This window comes from Paracoccidioides brasiliensis, assembly GCF_000150735.1.
Source record: "Paracoccidioides brasiliensis Pb18 unplaced genomic scaffold supercont2.5, whole genome shotgun sequence".
NCBI lineage: Eukaryota > Fungi > Ascomycota > Eurotiomycetes > Onygenales > Ajellomycetaceae > Paracoccidioides > Paracoccidioides brasiliensis.
The window spans coordinates 1235322-1257764 of record NW_011371362.1 but is presented as its reverse complement, the minus strand read 5'-3'; the positions used below and the strand labels follow the sequence as shown (position 1 = coordinate 1257764).

The 22443-nt window shown below is 46.0% G+C and overlaps 4 protein-coding genes across 4 annotated transcripts; 3 read left to right on the top strand and 1 right to left on the bottom strand.

Moving 5' to 3' along the window:
- Positions 1–349: 349 nt before the first annotated feature.
- Positions 350–1873, bottom strand: PADG_04855 (uncharacterized protein; the record flags this gene model as incomplete). Its single annotated transcript, XM_010762109.1, has 2 exons — positions 350–725; positions 888–1873. The coding sequence occupies 2 exons, from the start codon at positions 1871–1873 to the stop codon at positions 350–352; spliced, it is 1362 nt and encodes a 453-aa protein (XP_010760411.1).
- Positions 1874–9768: 7895 nt separating this feature from the next.
- PADG_11836 (uncharacterized protein) lies at positions 9769–10862 on the top strand (the record flags this gene model as incomplete). The annotated part of the gene is made up of 2 exons (XM_010762253.1): positions 9769–10340; positions 10700–10862. 2 exons carry the CDS (start codon positions 9769–9771, stop codon positions 10860–10862), a joined length of 735 nt encoding a protein of 244 aa, XP_010760555.1.
- Positions 10863–16489: 5627 nt separating this feature from the next.
- PADG_04854 (anthranilate synthase component I) lies at positions 16490–18394 on the top strand (the record flags this gene model as incomplete). The annotated part of the gene is made up of 3 exons (XM_010761860.1): positions 16490–16501; positions 16605–16753; positions 16894–18394. 3 exons carry the CDS (start codon positions 16490–16492, stop codon positions 18392–18394), a joined length of 1662 nt encoding a protein of 553 aa, XP_010760162.1.
- Positions 18395–19806: 1412 nt separating this feature from the next.
- On the top strand, positions 19807–21768 carry PADG_04852 (epsin; the record flags this gene model as incomplete). Its single annotated transcript, XM_010762108.1, has 4 exons — positions 19807–19879; positions 19986–20055; positions 20138–20358; positions 20429–21768. The coding sequence occupies 4 exons, from the start codon at positions 19807–19809 to the stop codon at positions 21766–21768; spliced, it is 1704 nt and encodes a 567-aa protein (XP_010760410.1).
- Between the last annotated feature and the right edge of the window lie 675 nt (positions 21769–22443).

The window sequence follows — 22443 nt, the reverse complement described above, 5'->3', positions numbered from 1 at the left end:
AAAAAAATATCGAAACTCCATTCCGTACCATTCGCTACCTGCCTTGAAATATCGACACACATCTTCAATGTCCTCTTCTCGTTAACTAATGTAAGGGGCTATTTATGGTAGATGTGTTGTGAAAAGACACATCGATATATCCCTGGCCCGTTGTCCCCTTTTCAGGACACACATCAAATTCCAACTTCTCCCCCTCCTCCATTTTCCCACAATGGAGCGCGAACGGCCTTGTCGAAGGTTTGCAATAGGTTATTTGCTGCCAGCAATACTGTAGGATAATACCATCAGCAAGAAGAGGTGCTATACTCCCGTACCATCAGCCCAAGCCTCCCGACAACCGGAAAACGAATCATTCACTTTTTCCAGGACCCCTCCTCACCGCCTTCATTCTCTCCCTCAGCCGAGCCCGAATCCTAAATCCTTCCTCCACATCCCTCCAATCACGCAACCACGCACTAACCCCATCCATCAACGTATCGTCATCTACATCGCCATCGTTACTGTCATAATCTCCATCCCCACCCCATAACACCCTCCCCGGCTTACCCCATTGTCCGCGCCCGTGGTCTGAAGTCTCAGACCAAGCATGTTTGGAATTCCTCCCTTCCTCTCCCTCTTCGTCTTCGCACTGCCGCATCTTCCACCGCTTTATCCACCCTTCCAACCCCCGCACCGTCCCCTTCAATCCTTCCAGCTCGATCGTGTTTTCGATCTTCTTCGCACGTCTATATTTGGTTCGTGATGTGTTAAAAAACAAAAAGTAATACCACTAGTTTCTTTCTTCCCGATCAATACCGCCTTTTATTGGATGTAAAAACGTCTTGTTTTCCATTTTTCATTACTTTTGGAAGGATTGGGGTGGATTTGGGGAGAGATCCGCAACTTACAGCTCCTCCATCTGCTCCTCCAAATCCAGAATACGCTGCGCGAGCTTTTCACATTTCATCGTGAACACGGCGTTTAAGTGAAGGCACTCTGCGCGGCGCTGTTCGAGGCTTCCGGTGACGACTTTTAGATCGCGGATGACGTCGTCGAGTTGACTGTCGAGTTTAGTCTGTATCTGGTTCTGGTTATGGGGCTTGGTATTGGCATTTTGACATCCCGCCTCCAATGATATGCAGGCCAGGCGTGGATCATGATGGTTGTTGGATAGTGTGCAGCAGTGATTTGTTTTGCGTTCATTCTCGCCTCTATCTACCTTTACTTCTTTTTCTTCTTCTTCTTCTTCTTCTTCTTCTTCTTCTTCTTCCTCCTCCTCCTCTTCGCTTGACGCGCCACTGGAAAACCCGGTGATATGGAGAGCTAGCAGGAGCGCTTCTATACCATCTAGATATCGGTTGATGGCAATAGATTTCTGTGGCGACCATGACAGCGACGTCGACGGTGACGTTGCGTGTGATGTGAGTGGATGATAGGGAGAGCTATTACTGTATTCATTTCTGCTGTTTTGGTCCTTATTGTGTCTATTATCAGGTTTTGGATGGGAATCGGAGTCGGTTATCAAATGGGTTAGGTGTATTAGGCGTTCTTTAATCATTGTTGTTGTTATTGTTGTTAGGCTTTGCAGGTGGGATTTTCCTGTCGCGTTCATCGTGTCTCTTGTCGTTGGTATTGTCGTCGTCTCTGGCGTTTGATCAGCGTTTCCTGAAGATTCAGTGTCCATGTCGATTGCGGAGTCAGAGAAGGGGAGATGCATTGAGGAGTCGGTTGTTGTTGTTGTTGTTGTCGTCGTTGTTGTTTTTGTTGTTTTGGCTCTTGCTGGCTCTGTCATCGTCGCCGTCGCCGTCGCAATTGGTGACAATACCCCCATCGTCGCATTATCGTTTCGTTGTGAAGCCAATATCGCCAAATCGAATTCCCCTTCCCCGTGCATGTTTCTTTATCGATTGCTATTTATTATTATTTTTGCTCTTCGCGTTGCCTACTGTAATTTTGTTGTAGATAGAGAGCATGTATACAGTACGCGCATAAGTGGACTCCGAACGTGCCACCTGGTTGGACAGAAAGGGTGTTGTTTCTCTGGCTGGGTGTACCTCAGCAGCAACGTGCGATGTGGAGAACAAATAAACATGCACCAGGAAAACAAATCTCAGATTGAAGAGCAAGGGGCCCAATGTGATCAGATCACTCTCTATTCCTCTCACCCTCAATCCCACCGTTCCCTACAAAGTGGTGCTCGCGAGGTATATCTATGTAAAACAACATGCATGCACTTCCCATCAGTGTTATTCATTCTCGCCCTTGCAAGTGTCCGCGAAACTTGCAATAATTTCCCCCCCTGCCTCGTTTGCTTGCCCGCTTGGCACTTTGCTTCAGGAATAATAAAATGCTGTGGCTGGTGAGGGGCGGAAGCAGTTTGTCCTGCCGCTCATACAGCCATACAGCCACTAAGAAAACAGTCCGTCGAGTCCAAGCCTCGCTTTCTGCAACGGCGAGTCCTCGTCCACTTGATCTATTCTCCCTTCAAGACGCATTCAAAAATGGCATAGCGAAATAACATAATAATAATTAGTTAACGTAATCAATCACATATTTCTGAATAGTATTCTGTACAAGCTTGAATTATTTTTGAATAATCTTAAAATCTTCACATAGAGCTTGTTGATGATCATACAATCAGAAGAATCAGATTTTTAACTCAGAATGACAGTCAAGGAATTATTTAACTCAGCTTTCATCAACAGTTTTTGAGTTAGAAGAGTTGTCTCAATTGATAAGAAGAAAATTAACTGTTTCTCATACAGTGCTCACTTAGAAAGGCTGATCACATTCATTTATGAAGATTATTCATTAAACAAGAGATAATTTCTCAATAGAAATCAGTTTTCAATTTCTTAACTGAGAGTTCTCTCACATTAAATGATTGTAAAGTTGATGACAAAGAATGAAATGAGAGATGTTGTACAATTTGATAGCAGCTCTAGAACTAGAAATTTAATTTTTTTTAACAGCTTAAATAGCTAGAGTAAGTCTTTCTTTCTTGTATAAAGAATTACCATTTTTAATTGCTGACATTTTGACATTTGATCAATTAAGTAGTTAAACACATTATGTAGTAAAGATCTGTCTTAGTAGATAATCTGTCTCACTAGATGATTAATTATATTAGTTATTAGTTAACTAGTTAACATTAACATAATCAATAAGTGAATTATATAAGTGAGTGAATCACTTTCTACTCTCTATACAATGAGAATGTTTTCAAAGCCTCAACTGTAAAGAAAAACTAGCAAATTACATTATAAATTATTTTCTATACACTTAGAGTATATATAGACAGTATGCTCAATAATCTCACAAACATTATATCATAATACTGCACATTTTTATAATTATAACTCAGCAGTCTCAATCATCTTCTGCTTTTATTCATTGATTTTTTATACATAATTCAAGTTTTCTTCAACTCTCAAAGCACTCTTTTGAGCTATATATATTTAGTCTTTTTCTTGATTTCCTTTTTATTTGATACTTTAAGCTCTTAACTTTTTGTTTTCAGCTGCTAGAATAGCAGCACTGTGTATTGTCATTTGACATCTTTTAATCAACTGACTTAGAGTATGATTGATTGAACTGAATGAGCTCTGTGTACAGTATTTGATATATTCTTTAACTTTTTTAGCCTGCTACTTCAATTGATATACATTATATAATGTAACTATCACTCAAAAGGTCTGAGAGCTGTGAAAGATCTCTGAGAGAGTGAGAATATATATTATAATATTAAGCTGCAAGAGAATCTGCTCAAAATTATATAAAATCAACTCAGCAGCTCTAAAGCTGCTCTTGATGTTGCTCTCAGTCAGAACATGTATCTGAACTGCAGAATAGAGACTCAGAAACTTCTTTTTATCAATATAATTGATCTTAAACTATATCTGATTTTCCATCTGCTGTCTATACATAGTTTTCAAAAATAAAAAGCAGTTAACATTCAATGACTAAAGAAGATGAAAGAAATGTAATAGCATATAAAGAATAATAATTTAATTCTCAATGTAAAATTGATTAAATTCAGCTAAGATATGACTTCAGTGTTAGTCTAGAATTAATAGTCAATATCTGCTCTTTGTATAAAGTAGAGTCTTTTTATTGAATATTTTTTTCAATTAATATAAGTTCAGTTGATCAGTGATTCAGTTATTCTCACTGACTTCAATCACTTAGTTATATAATAGCTTTTTTATCTCATATCAGTAGAATTAATACATCTTTTCTTTGAGAATAATCATTGTACACAAGACTCAGTCAGTTGTATTGACTTTAGCAATAACAGTCACTTATTCTCAATTTTCAGACTATATAAGTTTAAAATTCTTAACTTTTTTAGATTCAGTCATTACTTTGGCAATTTTAATTACACTTATCTAAAACTTTATCTTATTAAAGTTATAGATATCATCTTTCAGAATCTCATACTTTGTAATAATATTTTGTACAAGTCTAAATCACTTATACATAATCTCAGAATCCTTACATAGAATCTGCTGATGATCATACTTGCATGAGAACTTGAATTTCAGCTCATCATGATACTTGATAAAGTTTCATACCTAGCATTCATCTACTGTGAGTGAGGAATTGAATCCTCAACTGACAAGAAGAAGATTGATCATTTCTCATACAGCTGCAACTCAGAGAGATTAATCTCATTCATTCATGATCAAAATTCATTGAATAAGAGATTCTTTCTCTATAAAACTAAGTTTTCAGTTCTTTGAAGAAATGTCAACACATGCCATACAATCATATATATGATGAGTTAAAGTTGTATAAAAGACTTCATATAGCTTTGCTGCAGCTCATACACTTGAAATTTGATCATTTTTATAGTGTTCCATCTCTATTCTTTCACCTCTTTCTATATTAGTATTCACTCTCTATTTGCTCCTCTCTAATCCACTCAAAGATCTTAATCTTTTCTATATTTCCTATTCTATGCAATCATTCCTACCATATAGAGTGATTATAATATATATATATAGCAGGGCGTTCGCCCATCTTATTAGAAGAGAATCAGACATGATTTATCCTACCTATTCAATTGCTTGTATGCATCAATTTTTAAGTGCTTGAATGACTAAAAGAAGCCTTCCTTCCTGAGTAGAGGCTTTATTTCTTTATGTGGTTGACATTTTTGATGCAGAGCATTTCTCATTGTATGGAAAGTGGTTCGCTCGCTTATTGATTACGTTAACTAACTAACTTAGTTAATGTTAAGGTTAAGAGTTATGAAAGGAGCTAAGGCCTAGGGTTAGGGTTATGACACGCACATGACCCACGTTCTGTATATAATATCGCCACTCAGTGGCCTAACCTCATTCCTCTCCTCCTCAAGGATTAGATTAGAACCAATAAGACCTCTATATTGCACTATACCGCGCTAGCTTCGCCCCGGAGTCCCTATTGCAAGGCTCCTAACACTCTAATCCTTCAAGAGATATTCCGGCCAGGAAGCAAGCGTTTTTTTTTTCTTTTCCTTGTTTCAGCACTGGACCATTAGCGTAGCGCCACCATGACCACACGGAACCAAGCACAGGCGATGGACCACATCCTCGAACGTCTTGAGGAAATGGCCCGGGAGAGCGAGGCCCTGAAACAGCGCCTGGCCGTGTTGGAACAGCCAAATGGCAACCCGGACCAGCAGCTGATTGACCAGAACCGGCAGCTAATGGAACGGATCGCTGCACTAGAGAGAAACCAAGAAATGACTGCAGACCCCACCACAGATGCGGGACACGACACCGCAACAGTGGTGAAAACCAAACTAAAGGAACCAGAAGTCTTTGATGGCCACTCGGACATTCGCTTTTGGCTCCTGGACATAGAAGATAACCTCCGTGAGAGGTTGATCACCAATGGAACCTCAAAGATCGCATATGCCAAGAGCTATCTAGACAAACCAATACGCCAACGCGTTCAAAGACTCCAAATGTCAAATGATATGCACGTGGCTTCATGGGAGGTTCTCAAGGTCTGGCTACAGGACAACTATCAGACAACTAACCCAGAACTACAAGCGGAATTGCAACTAGCCACCCTGCAGATGGGACCATATCAACGAGCAGTCGAGTTCATTACCCAGTTTGAGACTTTAATATCAGATCTGAAATGGAATGATGCAGCCATCTGCGCCACCTTTAGAAGCAAACTGACACAGGCCATACTGGCTCAAGTAAACCAAGCTTACTTCAACACGTGGCCAACCACATTCTCAGAATGGAAACAGGCCGCCATCAGGGCTGAGAGTCACATAGTGATGACACGTCAATTGGTCAAGCAAGACACAAGACGCGTCCGATTTGATTACAATGCGGATAGACGACGAACAAGATCAAGATCCCCAGAACGCCAGGCAAAGGGGGCGGGGAAGAACCCTGACATATCAGACACAGAATTTTTCCAACGACAAAGAGACGGACTTTGCACTTGGTGCGGCAGGCGGGGACACTGGTGGAACACCTGCTACTCCCGCGTCGGGCACCTGAACACAGCTCCGACCCGATCCCCATCCCCCCACCCAACGACATTAACAGCTCAATCCCGCACCATATCCCTGTCACCCAACCGAAGCATACTACCGCATACGGAGACAAGATCCCCATCTCCTCACCTCAAAGCAAAAAACTCCTCGGCGCGTCAATAGGAGCGATGATGTGCCCACCAAAGCTCCAACACGATAGCCCATTCGCACAAGAAATCAACAGCTACAAACTCTCGGAACACGCCATATACTACGCCATACCAGCGCCACGAACATTACCTGACATGCACATCATCAGACACCTCACTACATTCACCATGACCCCCACGATCCCAGCGATGGTAGATTCAGGAGCAGTGTCAAATGTCATAACACCAAGGGCAGCTGACGCATTAAACGCGAAGAGAATACCCTGCAAGGAAGTCCAATTGCAGGATCTCAACAATAACCCATACAAATCCTTTCCATACATATACGAACTACAGCTCCCGGACCCCAGTGGAGAGATAGTCACACACTACTTTCGACCTCTACAAATGTCAATGCCGATAATATTAGGCAGACCATGGCTGAAAAAAGCAAACCCAGACATAAACTGGGCAACAGGCTCAATCACATATAGGGGAAAGAGGGGGTGAGAACAAATCAAACAAACCACAGAAGACAACACAGATCTCACACCACTACTAGCGTGGCTGCAAGCGGGCACCGAAAGCCCACCCCCAACCCAAGTACCCACAGAACTAAAACAGTACGCAGACGTCTTCCACAAACCGGCGGCAGACACCCTACGCCCCCACTCCAATTCAGACCTTCGAATCGAGATCATGGATGGGAAAACTTTGACCAAATGTCCACTCTATTCCATGTCAGAGACAGAGCTCCACCTCCTCAAGACATACATCGATGACAACTTGGCAAAAGGCTTCATAAGACCAAGCAAATCTCCATACGCATCCCCAGTCTTGTTCACAGACAAGAAGGGAGGACAAAAACGATTCTGTGTCGACTATCGGAAACTAAATGCAATCACCATTAAGAATCAGTATGCCATCCCTCTCATCTCAGAACTGATGGAGCGCCTCAGCCTAGTGAAATGGATAACAAAGCTTGATCTACAACATGCATACCACCTAATCCGCATAGCAGAAGGTCACGAGCACCTAACAGCATTTAAGACCAGATACAGCACATACGAATACCTAGTAGTCCCATTTGGATTAACAAATGCCCCAGCCCATTTCCAAGAATTCATAAACACAGTATTACAGGAACACATAGACGACTTTGTCATTGTGTATATAGATGATGTAGTCATTTACACAAAAGAGGACAATCAGGAAAAGCATTGGGAACAAGTCAAACAAGTTTTACAAAAACTACGACAAGCCAACCTGATATGCAACATATCTAAGTGCCGATTTCTGCAAAAGGAGATTGACTTCCTCGGATACTTAGTAGGGAGAGATGGAGTACGAATGGATCCAGCACGAGTGGAGGCAGTACTTCAGTGGCCAAACCCGCGAACTGTCAAGGATCTGAGGGCATTTTTAGGCTTTTGTAACTTCTATAGGAGGTTCATATACCACTACAGCCTTATATGCATACCACTCACAACCCTGCTAAAGGATAATGTCATATTTCAATGGACGGAGGAACAAAAGAAAAGTTTCCAGACCCTCAAGGATGCCTTCACAAAAGCACCACTGTTGGCATTCTATAGTGATGATAAACCAATCATCATATTCTGCGATGCTAGCGGATTTGCCATCAGTGGAATTCTGTGTCAGAAGCAGGATGATGGTCATCTACATCCCATAGCATTCTACAGCAGGAAAATGACAACAACAGAAAGGAACTATGGAACATACGATGCAGAGATGCTAGCAATTGTTGAATCCACCAAGCACTGGCACCATTTCATACGAGGAAACAGAGTTCAAACAACAGTCTATAGTGATCATCACAATCTACTGCCATTTCTTACAACCAAAATCCTGACCCGTAGACAAGCACGATGGGCCCAACACCTCAGTGAGTTAAATATCAAGATCTTGCACAAAGAAGGCACAAAGAACCCCGCGGATGGGCCCTCTAGGCGACCTGACTACAGACCCAAACCAAAAGAACTGACAGAACTCCATAACAAATTCCACCGGTTCATCGACCCAGCCCAAACCAACCACTCCCAATCCCAAATCAATACCCTCACCCACTATTATGACCAGGCTACAACACTATTGTATAACCACAGAATGGCAGCCATTGCCACAGTGAACATGCTCCCGATTGAAGCAGCAGACACGGACATACTGACTCAAATAAAAGAACAACTACCACAAGACCTAGAGACACTGATCCCACTCCACGAACACAATCACCTTGAGAATTGGGCAATCCAAGATGGATATCTCTTCTACCAAGACAGGATCTATGTACCAGATGACCAACAGCTACGCAGAAACATTCTTCAGCAGTTCCATGACTCACCAACAGCAGGACACTTTGGGGGAAAACGAACATTCCAATCAATAGCACATTGGTTCTACTGGCCTACCATGAGGAAAGATATTGAAGAATACACACAAGCATGTGAAGCATGTGCACGAGCCAAACCCATCACCCGCAGAGCATTTGGGGAACTTACTCCAATCCCCATACCAGACATGAATTGGCATACAATCACAGTAGACTTTGTCATCAATCTTCCCAAATCCAAATGCTCCACAAGTGGGCAAATAGTTGATGCAATAGCAGTCTTCTGTTGCAAGAGGTCAAAGAGACCACACTACGTGCCAACTACAACAGACCTAACACCTGGAATATTTGCTCACATATTCATTGCCAACATCATCAGACTACATGGAATGCCAGCAATAATCATCTCAGATAGGGACCACCTCTTCACATCAGGATTCTGGAAGGCCCTGGCAGCTATGATGAACATTAATCACAAGCTATCCACTGCATACCATCCACAGACAGACGGACAGACAGAACGCCAGAACTGAGAACTAGAAACATATCTCAGACTATACACAGACTATTTACAGGATGATTGGGCAGACCTCCTACCATGGGCAGAATACACATACAGCAGCTCTACCCACTCAGCCCTAGGAATATCCCCCTTTATGATGGATGTCGGATACCAACCCTTACCACCAACCATACCAAACATCCCAAGGGAAGCCATAGAGGAACCAGACGCGGAATGAGCTGCAGTACTGGCAAAGGAAGCTCAGCAAATTGCCCATGAAAAGTTGATCCACTCACAGGACTTGATGAAACAGTACGCGAAAGACAATCCCCATGAATTCAATGTAGGAGATCAGGTGTACCTGAACACAAAAAACTTGAAAACCCGCCGGCCGAACAAGAAACTGGACAGTAAATTTGCAGGACCATTCCAAATCCGAGCCAAGATAGGACCACAATCATACCAGCTGGACCTGCCAAGACACTTCCAAATTCATGACGTCTTTCACATCTCATTGCTCAAACCGCACAAAATGAGCCAAATCAATGAAAATAGACAACACACTAGGACATCAGATGAACAGTGGACAACCAACAATGACAATGACTGGGAGATAGATGAGATTCTAGATTCCCGAATCATCCGCGGCAAGCTGAGGTACCGTGTCAGGTGGCGGCACAAAGGACCAGAGTTTGATGAATGGATGGACCCGATTCAGCTACCCAACGCGGAGCCATTCCTGCAACAATACCACAACAGATACCCAACAAGACCTCAACCAACAGACAAAGACCTAGGGCAGCCTCAAGAAATCCCACCAGCAACAGAGACACAACCTGGCATGCTACCACCATATCAAACAACAGCGAGAGGACTGTACAGATACACAGACGCAGATCAACCACGACAAAACTCCCCATTTCACATGAATGTTCAACTCAGAACAAACTGAAAAGACAAAATGATATATCTTACCCTTCCACACCAATACTTAATATTCAATATATCCCCCAGCAAAACCCAACGAAAAAAAAACCAATGAAAGCACCATGATATACATCTTAACTCTTTTAATATTTTACCTTAACTTGTTGTAGTATTTGAAATCTTTTTTTAGTTACAGGAGCAACACAATTTGACACAAAAAGCCCCTTCTCAAAATTGCTTATATACACCTGTGCAATACCCAACTACAGCAAACAGGGCAGGCGAGGGTGCTGCTGATACTGGGGCAGGCGCAAGTGCCGCCAGCCAATCGCAGGGGCAGGCCATGTTGCCGCCAGCGGAGATCGCGGGGCAGGCCATGTTGCCGCCAGCGGAGATCGCGGGGCAGGCCATGTTGCCGCCAGCAGAGGTCGCGGGGCAGGCCATGTTGCCGCCAGCGACAATACCATCTGAAGTGGGGAGGCTGGAGGGGGGAGGTGCAGAGTGAAAGGAGCTAAGGCCTAGGGTTAGGGTTATGACACGCACATGACCCACGTTCTGTATATAATATCGCCACTCAGTGGCCTAACCTCATTCCTCTCCTCCTCAAGGATTAGATTAGAACCAATAAGACCTCTATATTGCACTATACCGCGCTAGCTTCGCCCCGGAGTCCCTATTGCAAGGCTCCTAACAAGTTAGCTGAGATCTTGCAGATGGATTAGGCCCGGCACGTGACTGAGAATGCATGCGTAGTTATTCCACTGTGGGATGGTTGAATCTCTCATATTGGGAGGCCTAGCTAGCTATCTAATATACGCTATATCACGTGCGGCGGGGCGGCCGCCCGGGCAACACACGCCCAACACCCCCCCACGCACCAAACGTGCGGGATATTATGTCCTCCGCGTATTCAAATCTAGCTATCCTATCCTAGATGTCAACCGAAACACGCTACATACAAGATTTTGCTAGAATGAACTATTTTCCTTGTGAAAGACCTAGCAAACTGATAAAACGTTTAAATGCCACTGTGCCTAGGGGTTTTGTAAGCCCGTCTGCCGCCATATCCTCCGTAGGAACGTGGTCAATCGAAATCACCCCCTCATTCAATTGCGTACGGGAATAGTGGAATCTAGTGTCGATATGCTTGCTGCGCGCGGTAATCGCTGCCACGGTGGCGAGATCGATCGAACCCTTATTATCCGCCCTAATCTGCAGGGGGTCCTTCGTAATAAATCCCATATCCAACATCATATTGCGAATCCACGTAGCCTCGCGTACGGCTTCACTAAGCGCTACGTATTCGGCTTCGTTAGAGCTCAAAGATACGCAAGGTTGCTTAGAAGATCGCCATGAAATCGGGGCACCCGCTAGCAAGAAGACGAAACCTGACGTAGATTTCCGATCGCCATTCAGGGGTCCTGCCCAATCGGAATCCGTATATCCAATGGGTGTAAACGTAGCATTTGGGAATTGAACGCGCTCACGATCGTCGGGCCCCTCGTATGAGATGCCTAGATCGCTCGTTCCTTTCAAATAGCGTACGACGTGGAGTAGAGCTTTCCACGCCTTGGGGGTGGGAACGGCGTTTTTCTGCGCTAGGAGGGATGCCGCACGGGCGATATCCGGACGTAATTTGACCGCGAGATATTGTAAGCAGCCAACGCCGTGTTGATAACGCTGTTTTGTAAAACCAGCTTCTTTTTCGGAGACAGGGGAGTCGTCGATTCGAAGTCCTTCTTCCATTGGCGTACGAACGGTGACAGCGTCCTCCAGGTGGAAATCTTGCACTAAACGATCGATATACCGTTTCAGCGTCAATTTGATTCCGCCATCCTGGCGACGTTCAACCTCCATACCCAAATATTTCGACGGCTCTTTGAGATCTTTGATCTCTAACTTGCTCGCTAACGTTTCTACTAACCAATCGGCGTCCGCAGGCTCTTCCGCCATTATGTGAAGATCGTCAACGTAGATCGTCATATAGAGGTGCCTACGGGTCGTATGCCGCCATAGGGCGGGGTCGTAGGGGGACGGGGCAAATCCGTTCTCACGCAACAATGCCGTCAAGTAATCGTACCAAATCTTCGCTGCCGGATCCAATCCATATAGAGATCCTTCCACAGCACAAACCAATGTCCGTGGAGCTCCTGCTTCAAATCCGGTGGGCTGTCTCATATAGATCGTTCGTCCCAGTCGGCCATGAAGATACGCCATCACAATATCGACTTGACGTAGTGTCCATCCTTTTTTCGCTGAGATCGCGAACATCATACGATTCGTAGTGTCATTAACCACGGGGGCGTACGTCTCTTCGCGAGATCCCTTTTTCAACCAATTACCGCACGCTACCCAGCGAGATTTTCGTAATATCCCGTCCGGATCGGCGTTGGGGTCGTTCGGGCGATCTTTTTCGACGAAGATCCAACGGCCTGGTGCCACTGGTTCGTCTGCGGGGACGTCTGATCTCGGGATTAGGGTCCAGGTTTTCCGTCGTTCGAGATCTGCGATCTCACGTTGCATTGATTTCTTCCAATATTCTCCTACGCCTGGTCGATTCACGGCATCCTTGTACGTCTTTGGCAATGAACCTGTGATAGGAGAAGGGACGTACGTAGCGAACGATTTCGCAGGTCTTATCCATTCGGCGTCTTCGATTTCGGGAACTTCGCCATCCTCAACCAAGTAGGTCGTAGGATTGGACGCTAGTCCTTCAACGTTTGTTTCATTCGTACGCTCTTTTGAGGGGAAAATCACATCGCTGGTGATCAGGAGCTTGTCCGTCGCGGGATTCCACAAACGAAAAATCGATTTACCGCGAAAACCAATAAGCTTATACGATTCCGCCCTGGCAGACAGCTTATCCGCGGGTTTTTGCGATCCGTGGAGGTGAGCGTAAACGTCCGATCCGAGCTCGCGGAAGTGCAAAACCTCTGGCGGGACGTTTAGGAGCGCAGAGAACGGGATCGTATGAGGACAGCGTACGAGCTGCGATTCATCCGTAGTATCCGTAGGCCAAAATTTCGAATTATACAAGACGGTGGAAGTAGGCGTGTTGTTCGTGATCGACACTACCGTTTCCAAAATATCCGCCCAGAACTTCTTAGGGATATCCTTTCCCATAAGGACTGCCCTGGCACGCGCCATGATCGTACGAATGCCGCGCTCCGATACGCCGTCTTGGTGGGGGGAATGGGGGGTCGTAGGCTCCCAAATCGTCCCCTGACTGGTCATAATCGTAGACATCTTATTGGAACGGAATACGCCGTCAATATCCGTTCTCACGTACGCAGGCGGGGTGAAACCGAGGTTTTTCATGAATTGGACCCAGTGGCCGTAAAAATCGACAGCTTGGTCCTTCGCATGCAAAAAGTAGATCCACCTATAACGGGTGGCATCATCGGTGATTAGCATGTAATATTTCGTCCCCTGGCGGGATTCAACGGGGTGATCGTTCATGTCGTCGAGCGTCTTGCCTCCGCCTGCGATATCGATATGCACGCGTTCCATCGCTCGTAGCGCCCGTGGCATCGGGGTCTGCGAGTATTTTCGTGTCATTCCGGCTTTGACGCAGGCGTCGCAGAATAGTCCTGATTTGGGGCCTTTGATTCGTACGCCTGATAGTGGATTCTTTGCCAAAGCGATTATCGCCCCAACATGAATATGACCCAGGTCAACATGCCATTCCGCGAGGGTTTTCAATATCTTATTCGGTTTATCGCCAGATTCATCGACCGTCACCATCGCGTCTCCGTATACGTAGGATTGGGCGGCGAAGTTGACCGCTTTGGACGCATGGTGGACGTCAACTTCCGATTCTCGTTCGACGATCTTGTATATGGAGCTTTGGGGCGTTCGGATCGCGGTAAATATGACACCGTTTGGCGCTCGAATAATGAAATAAGACGGGGTAGATGGGGATAATTCAAATCGGAAACCCTGGTCTTCTAGCTTCGCGAACGACAACAGGTTGACGGTTAGATTTGGGATCCAATGGACGTCTCTTACCATGATATCCCCCCCATCCGATTCTAGGAGGATATCCCCAACTTCCTTAACCTGTCCCTGTCCTCCGTCGGCCGTATTAACTTTGAGATTACCTTCAAAAGACACCGTACGTATCATCGAATGCTTCTCGCCGCTCATATTGAAGCTGGTGCAGGTATCCAAATACCATGGTTTGGATGATATCTCGGACGACGCGGATAGTGCGATCGCGGCGTTGGCACTAGGTTGAGAGGCAAGGAGATCTGGCGTCTTCTCGTTGTTTTTGTCATCCTTATATCTACCTTTCCCCTTATTATTCTTCGGTTTCCGTCCGCCACTATTCTCATCGGTATTCTCGACGATCTTATCCTTATTCGCTTCCCTCCATCGATCGGTCGCTAACTCCGGGTGCTGGCGCCAGCAGGTCTTATTTGTATGTCCTACGCGGTCACAAACATCGCATTTCGAGGCAGTAGTCGACGTATTGGACTGCTTGTTATCGCCATTCGTGGTGGCAGCGTTCGCTTTAGAGGTCTTCGGACGATCGGACTCTTTTGTCTTGCTTGTACGATTGGTTAACTGCTTCATCAAATCGTCAATATCCATGTTCACGATTGGATCTTGGCCAGTTGCGTAGAAGTCATCAAGACGGGTCTTTACAAACGCCTTCTGATGATCACGTAGGCCAATAAGGAAAAGATCGTGATAAAAATCGTCATCTTGTGTGGCTAACTCCTTATGCCGTGCAACCAGGTAGCGAAATCTCCTTTGGTAGGCAAGATAGTCGTTATCCTTGACAGCAAGGTTTGAGAGCTCCTTCATGACGTTCATACGTTCCTCTGCCAATGAGACAGCGTATTCCTGGCTGATCTTCTGCCATAGGGCAGCCGCGTTATCCGGTTCTAATACTCCAATCGTTGTACGTACAGGTCCCAGTAGGGACTGCAACATTCGACGGTATAAGGCCTTTGTACGTACTGTCCAACGCTCTTTATCCAACTGGTTGGTGTCGTATTCTTCAGGCGGTTCATGTTGGTTTTTCATAAGGATATCAGTGGCGCCAATAACCTCCGCGTCCGCCAGGATGCCAATCCTCCATGCTTGGTAGTTGGTTCCATCAAACGTCGTCACGGTCTTCGTATCCATCGAAGCTTGCACCTCCTTATGATATTCACGTATCTCCTGTTTTAGGGTATACGCAGGGGTAGTATCACTCGTACGGGCGTTCTCCCGCGCGGTCATCATCTGTTGACAAAACGTGAGAAGATCGGCCGCGGTCATCGTGATCATGCCGTTGGCATTGGGGGTAGGGATTGGGATAGGGCCAGGATTTGGGCTAGGGGTCCCGTCATCCTCTGATTCGTCGCGTACGGGCCCTTTCCCTGTATCACGGGTTGAGCTGGCTTCTTCCATTGCTTCTTCCACTAACGCGTATTCGGTTTCTCCTTCGTCTCCTGAGGTGGGCACCGTATCCACTACACCTTCTTCGTAGAGTGTAGGGAACGTCTCTTGGGCCTTTGAATGGGAACGTAGAGATCTCTTTCGTTCTGATTGAGGAGTAGGGGGTAATCTACTCATCTAGACACAAGACTTGGGTATCCTCAGATCAAAAATTTAAGAAAAGAAAGAAAATCAGGAAAAAGAGAAAAATGATGTTTTGTTTTGATTCCTTCGCGGACGCGATCGCTTTCTCACAACAGAGAGTATCCCCTTGGGATCTTCTGATTTTTAGTGTAAAAAGAGCGTTTTTAAAGGAAATCTAGTCGAACTCATCCAATATCGCGTTGGTTGCAGCGTATTCTAATTAAAACGTCTTGTTTTGCTTAAAAAACTGCTATCCGGGCTCATAACCTGTGGGATGGTTGAATCTCTCATATTGGGAGGCCTAGCTAGCTATCTAATATACGCTATATCACGTGCGGCGGGGCGGCCGCCCGGGCAACACACGCCCAACATCCACTTCATATTAAGGCCTCAAAATAGCCAGTTGATATGAGTTATTTGGGTTAACGCCGTTGTGCCACTTCACACCTCCCGCATTCCCCCTCAGCTCCGACACCCCGCCTATCACCTCGTCTGAAACTGCTTCCTGGGTTCCCGTAACCGTAGCCATGGCCCCGCGAGTATGTTGTTCTACTTACATTCTATATAATTTGTATCTACTCTGTGTTGTTTACGCTCTGTTGTTAGGTGTCCGCTGCTGACGTCTCTATGTCTGCATGTTAGGTTATTATTCAACCGTCGATAGAAGTGGTTAAAGATGTCCTGGCGCAATCGAAGGATGCGCCGCACCCGCCCAACCTCGTCCCACTGATGGCGTCGGTGCCCGCGGATCTTCTCACACCCACTCTGGCATACTTGAAGCTATCTGCGAAGTGAGTGCGTGATTTCATTTTTGGTGCTAAATTTCCTAATTCATTCGGCAAGAATCGGAAACTTTGCTCTTCTCTCTTCGAACTTGCAGAGAGCTTCATAGTTGTTGCTGACGTCTATATGTTCATTCGTTGCGAGATAGCTCGAAACTGTCCTTCCTATATGAAAGCGCTGCTACGACAGAGACAATTGGGAGGTATACCTTTGTGGGAGCTGGTATGTCTTCTTCGACCCGCAGACAGCCATTGGTAGATCATCCAGACATCCGTCAAACGAAACTGACCTTAACAATTCCCCCGCAACAAGCAGACCCCAAAAAGGTCATCAAAACTGGACCCGGCTACGGACCCGAATGCGACCCACTTCCCGCCCTACAAGAAGAGCTCTCCCAGTCCCTCGTCGCCACAATCCCGGGCCTCATACTGCCCCCGATGGCCGGTGGTGCAATTGGCTACGTCAGTTATGACTGCGTACGATATTTCGAGCCCAAAACTGCGCGACCCATGAAGGATATTCTCAAGATACCGGAATCGTTTTTCATGATGGTTGACACGATTGTTGCCTTTGATCATTTCTTCCAGGTCGTCAAGGTGATTACATATGTACATCTTCCGGAAGACGAGAAGGATTTTGAAGCGGAATACCAGAAGGGTCAAAGGGTGATCCAGCGGACCATCGATGTCCTGCTGGATCCTAAAACTCCTCTTCCGCACCAGCCACCTATCACGGAAGGGCAAAAGTATACTTCCAACATCGGACAGGCGGGGTACGAAGCACACGTGAGGAAGTTAAAGGAACATATTATGAAAGGGGATATTTTCCAAACAGTCCCCTCCCAAAGGCTCGCACGACCTACGTCTCTACACCCCTTTAATCTATACCGTCACCTACGCACCGTGAACCCTTCCCCGTACCTATTCTACATCGACTGTGACGAATTCCAGCTCATAGGTGCCAGTCCTGAACTGCTAGTCAAGGAAGAAGGGCGGCGAATCATCACGCATCCCATCGCCGGAACCGTCAAGAGAGGCAAGACGCCGCAGGAAGACGCCCAGCTGGCCGCGGACCTGCTCAACAGCGAGAAGGACAGAGCCGAGCACGTAATGCTAGTCGACCTCGCGCGCAACGATGTCAACCGCGTCTGTGATCCCGAAACCACCCACGTGGACCGGCTGCTGGTTGTCGAGAAATTTTCGCACGTACAGCACCTCGTCTCGCAGGTCTCGGGCATCCTGCGGCCAGACAAGACCCGCTTCGACGCCTTCAGGTCCATCTTCCCCGCCGGCACGGTCAGCGGGGCGCCCAAAGTGCGAGCCATGGAGCTCATTGCTGAGCTGGAGGGGGAGAAGAGGGGGGTGTATGCGGGGGCGGTGGGGTATTTTGGATACAATTACGCTAGCGGGGATGGGAGGGAGATTGTGGATGGGCCTATGGATACGTGTATTGCGCTGCGGACTATGATGGTGAAGGACGGGGTTGCGTATTTGCAGGCTGGAGGCGGGATTGTGTTTGATTCGGATCCGTATGATGAGTACGTTGAGACGTTGAATAAGTTGGGGGCTAATATACAGTGTATTAAGAGTGCGGAGGAAAGGTATTTGGCTGAGCAGGCGGAGGCGGCGAAGGAGGTTTCTGTTGTTTGATGGTTGAAGGTTGTGTTTTATTCATTTCTCTTTACTTTCTTTCCTTCTTTCCTTCTTTCCTTCTTTTCTTCTCTTTCTCTTTCTTTCCCCTTGTCCCTTTTGGAATCGGAAGCTTGGGAAATGCGGAGCGTCTAGATCTCGGAGAAACAGTTGCATCTTATATGACGTATGGCCATGCGGTTCCCCGGGTAACTCAATTGTCTTAGCGATATTTTTAGAATTTTCCTCCGTACACATTAATGTATATACAGTACAATAGTATCCATCAAGATAGATATACACTCCAGCTAATTAGAATATTTAATGTTTCCTGCTTCTCTTTCTGATCTTCCACGTATGGTTTATTCATCCACACAAACACTGGCGCTTGGCGTTCAACCAATGTGTACAATTCTGCCAGGCGGTCAAACACGTGGCTGACCACCAGCCCCAACTTTTTTCCCCCCCGCCAAGAAAAATAAGAAACTAGGCGAGGGGCTCAGCCACTTTTTCCGCTTTGGGTCTGGGGAGGGATTCATCATCACCAACAACATCATCATCATCATCATCATCAACCAAACCAACCAACTACTTTTCTTCACTCTTCAACCAACCAACCACCCGACAACCACATACACCGGTGCTCGCCAAACACTTTCCAATACCTTACGGGGACCTACGAGATTCCGTGTGCCCAGGAACCATTCTACCCTCGCCAACTTACCAATCTTCGAACCTCACCCTCTCTTCTCCCCAATACGACGACGACGAGGACGACGGAGGACAACCTTCAACCGGCCAGACAGCCTCGCGCGCCTGTTCATACCCAAAGTCCCCACCATCTCTCACTTCTACGGCAACTTCGTTTTCCCCACGCAGGATTTCCTCTTCCCTCCGGAAAAATAAAATAAAATAAAAAGAGAGAAAGAAAGAGAGAAAGAAAGAAGGAAGGAAAGAAAGAAAGAAGAGTCTACATCCATTGGCAAAATTTTGCGTTCGAATGGATAAGTAAATACAATACCACCTACCTCTTAAAACGCAGGGCGAATAAAGATAGTCTTCCTCTGGGAAATCGCGTGCGACTTCCTCTCACACACACGATTCTTCCTTACTCTCCGCTCTGAGACAAAGCAACACCTCGAGAAGGGGAAAAGGTAATTAAGTACCGTGCCTCAACCCGTTCACACAGGCAAAATTGTAAGAAAGAAAGATAACGGGGTTCATTGTTCGATAAAGAGATACAACTGACGGGGGACTTGTCCGGGGAAGTGGAAGAGTGCCCTTCTTGTCTCCTACATTATATCGGCATTATACAAAACGGTGGGGAATATCCATCAGGATATTAAAAACGAGAAAGGGAGGATCTTCGTTTTTTTTTTTCCCCCGCGTTTCTCTCCTTAGCCGGATTTTGAGGATTTTTATATATTGCGACCATGTCGAAGGTTGTGAGGAGTGTGAAGAACGTTACGAAGGGATACTCGTCTGTGCAGGTCAAAGTTCGCAATGGTAGGTACCTGTTGGTTAGATTTGGGTTGATACCCGCGCCTTATTCCCCCTGCGTCACTCTGAACCTTACAGAGATTTTCATGTGACTGATTACTCTTCTGTGTAGCGACGAGTAATGACCCTTGGGGCCCCACCGGGACGGAAATGGGGGAGATTGCGGCGATGACATTCCATAGGTAGAATATCTCTTATGCTTGACAGTTGTGTCGCTCTTTGATATGTGCGACTGCTGACAGATTTATTCCCTTCTTGATGCAGTCCCAGCGATTTCTACGAGATCATGGATATGCTAGATAAGAGATTGAATGATAAGGGCAAGAATTGGAGACATGTGCTCAAATCGTTGAAAGTGTTGGATTACTGTCTTCATGAAGGCTCAGAAATGGTGGTTACGTGGGCCAGAAAAAATATCTACATTATCAAGACGCTGCGCGAATTCCAGTATATTGATGATGATGGTCGTGATGTTGGGCAAAATGGTTAGTTGCGGGATATATATCTATACAGACTGGTATATGTCTGGAGACCTATTGCTAACAGTTGTAATAGTACGAGTTTCCGCGAAGGAATTGACCGCCTTGATCCTCGACGAAGAGCGCCTTCGAAACGAACGTTCTGATAGGAAACTCTGGAAATCCCGGGTTACTGGTATCGATGATGGAATTCACGGCATTTCAGGTGGCAGTGATCCAGGACGTCGCTCTGGACGCGATCCCTCCCTGAGACCGCCCAGTGATGAAGAAGACGCTGAGTACCGCCTTGCAATAGAGGCAAGCAAGCATGAAGCTGAGGAGGAGAGGAAACGCCGCCAAAGGGAATTAAATGCTGACGATGACGATGATGATCTTGCCAAGGCTATCAAGCTAAGTAAGGAAGAAGAGGAGCTACGGAGGCGTGAACTAGAAGAGAGCAATGCCTCCGCACTGTTTGATGATAACACCGTAACTCCTGCACAACCTACTCAGCCACAGGTGACTGGATATAACCAAGGATATCAGCAACAGCCTGCTGTAGATTGGTTCGGAAATCCTGTGGACCAACAACAATCTATGTCAACAGGTTACCTAAATAATCAATATACCCAGCCTACTGGATTCCAACCTCAGCAGACAGGTTATACAAATGGATACACAGGTGGCTTCCCCGCCCAGCAACCTGGCTATGATCAATTCCAGCAACAGAACAACTTTATGCAGCCCCAGACTGCGCTCCAACCCCAGCAAACCGCATTCAATAATCCCTATGGTGATATCTTCGGCCAACCGCAACAGCCGCAACAGCAAGACAACAATTTCCTTCAGGCAGGCAGCCATAACCCCTGGGCATCAAACCAACAACAATCTACAGACGCCCTCAAACCCATGCCAACCGGCTCCAACAACCCCTTTGCCTCATCATTCACGCAAAACCAAGCACAGCGCGCACAAAAGACGGGTCCACCCTCCCTTGGCACTCTCGCCCAACAACGTACCGCTCAGCCCGTCACGAACCACACTCAATTCTCAACAAACCCCATCACAAACTTCCAACCTCCCTCCAACCTCCAACAGCAACAGCAACAGCAACAACAGCAACAACAGCAACAACAAACCCAGAATCCCCAACACGCCCGTCTCAACGCACTCCTCGCCACCGGCGACGGACAAGATACTTTTGGAAACGTCGGCGACCTCCGTATCCCCGCTCAACACACCACTCCCGGCGTCTTCGTAAACTCCGCGGGACAAGGTCTCGAGCGCCTCCAGCCTAACCAGACTGCGAATAACCCGTTTTTGAGCCAGCAGTTCACGGGCGCTCAGCAGCAGCGCACGAATAATCCATTTGGGATGCAGCAGCCTGGTTATGCGGCATCGCAGCAGCGGCAGAGTGGGAATTTGATTGATATATGAATTTGGATTTGGATTTGGATTTGGATTTGGATTTGGATTTGGAATCGGCTGGGGATGGTAAAAGAGTTTGTCCCTTTTTCAGAATTTTCTTTCTTGCAAATCGGTCGGGCATCAAGATAAGCTTTTTGACGAAGAGGGAGGAAGGAGAAAAGAGGCGAGTGGTTTTGAGTATGGGCAATTATACTTTTCTTCAATATGGGCACATCACCTTGAATTTTTAATTCCTTTTACATACTACACCCCTTTTTTCTGTCCCGTTTTCCCTTCCTGTTCCTCCTGCTATGTTACTCCTTTTTGTCCCGCGTCATTCCAAATATGGGTTTTAAATTTTCTTAATCCTTTAATTTTTGTTGATTTTTCTTGTGAACTTTTTGTTCTTTGAAGAAATGCGCCGTTAATAATTTGTTTCAGGGAACCACTTTTTCTTTTCTCTCCCCTGGGTTTTTCCAGTTTAGTCTGCGCGTTTGTCATTCTTCATCCCATCCCCATGCTTTTCTTCTTTGTGATAGTGTTTGTTTATTACAATCTACCTACCTAGGTTCATGTAATTACCTTTCAAACCCATTGTCTGCTCCTCACCTTCTTCTTTTTCTACTCCATCTGACATCGTTTTCCTTTTGTCATTTGTAAGAGTTATTTAGCCCTTAAAATCTACACCGTTTCCCGATTGCTCTC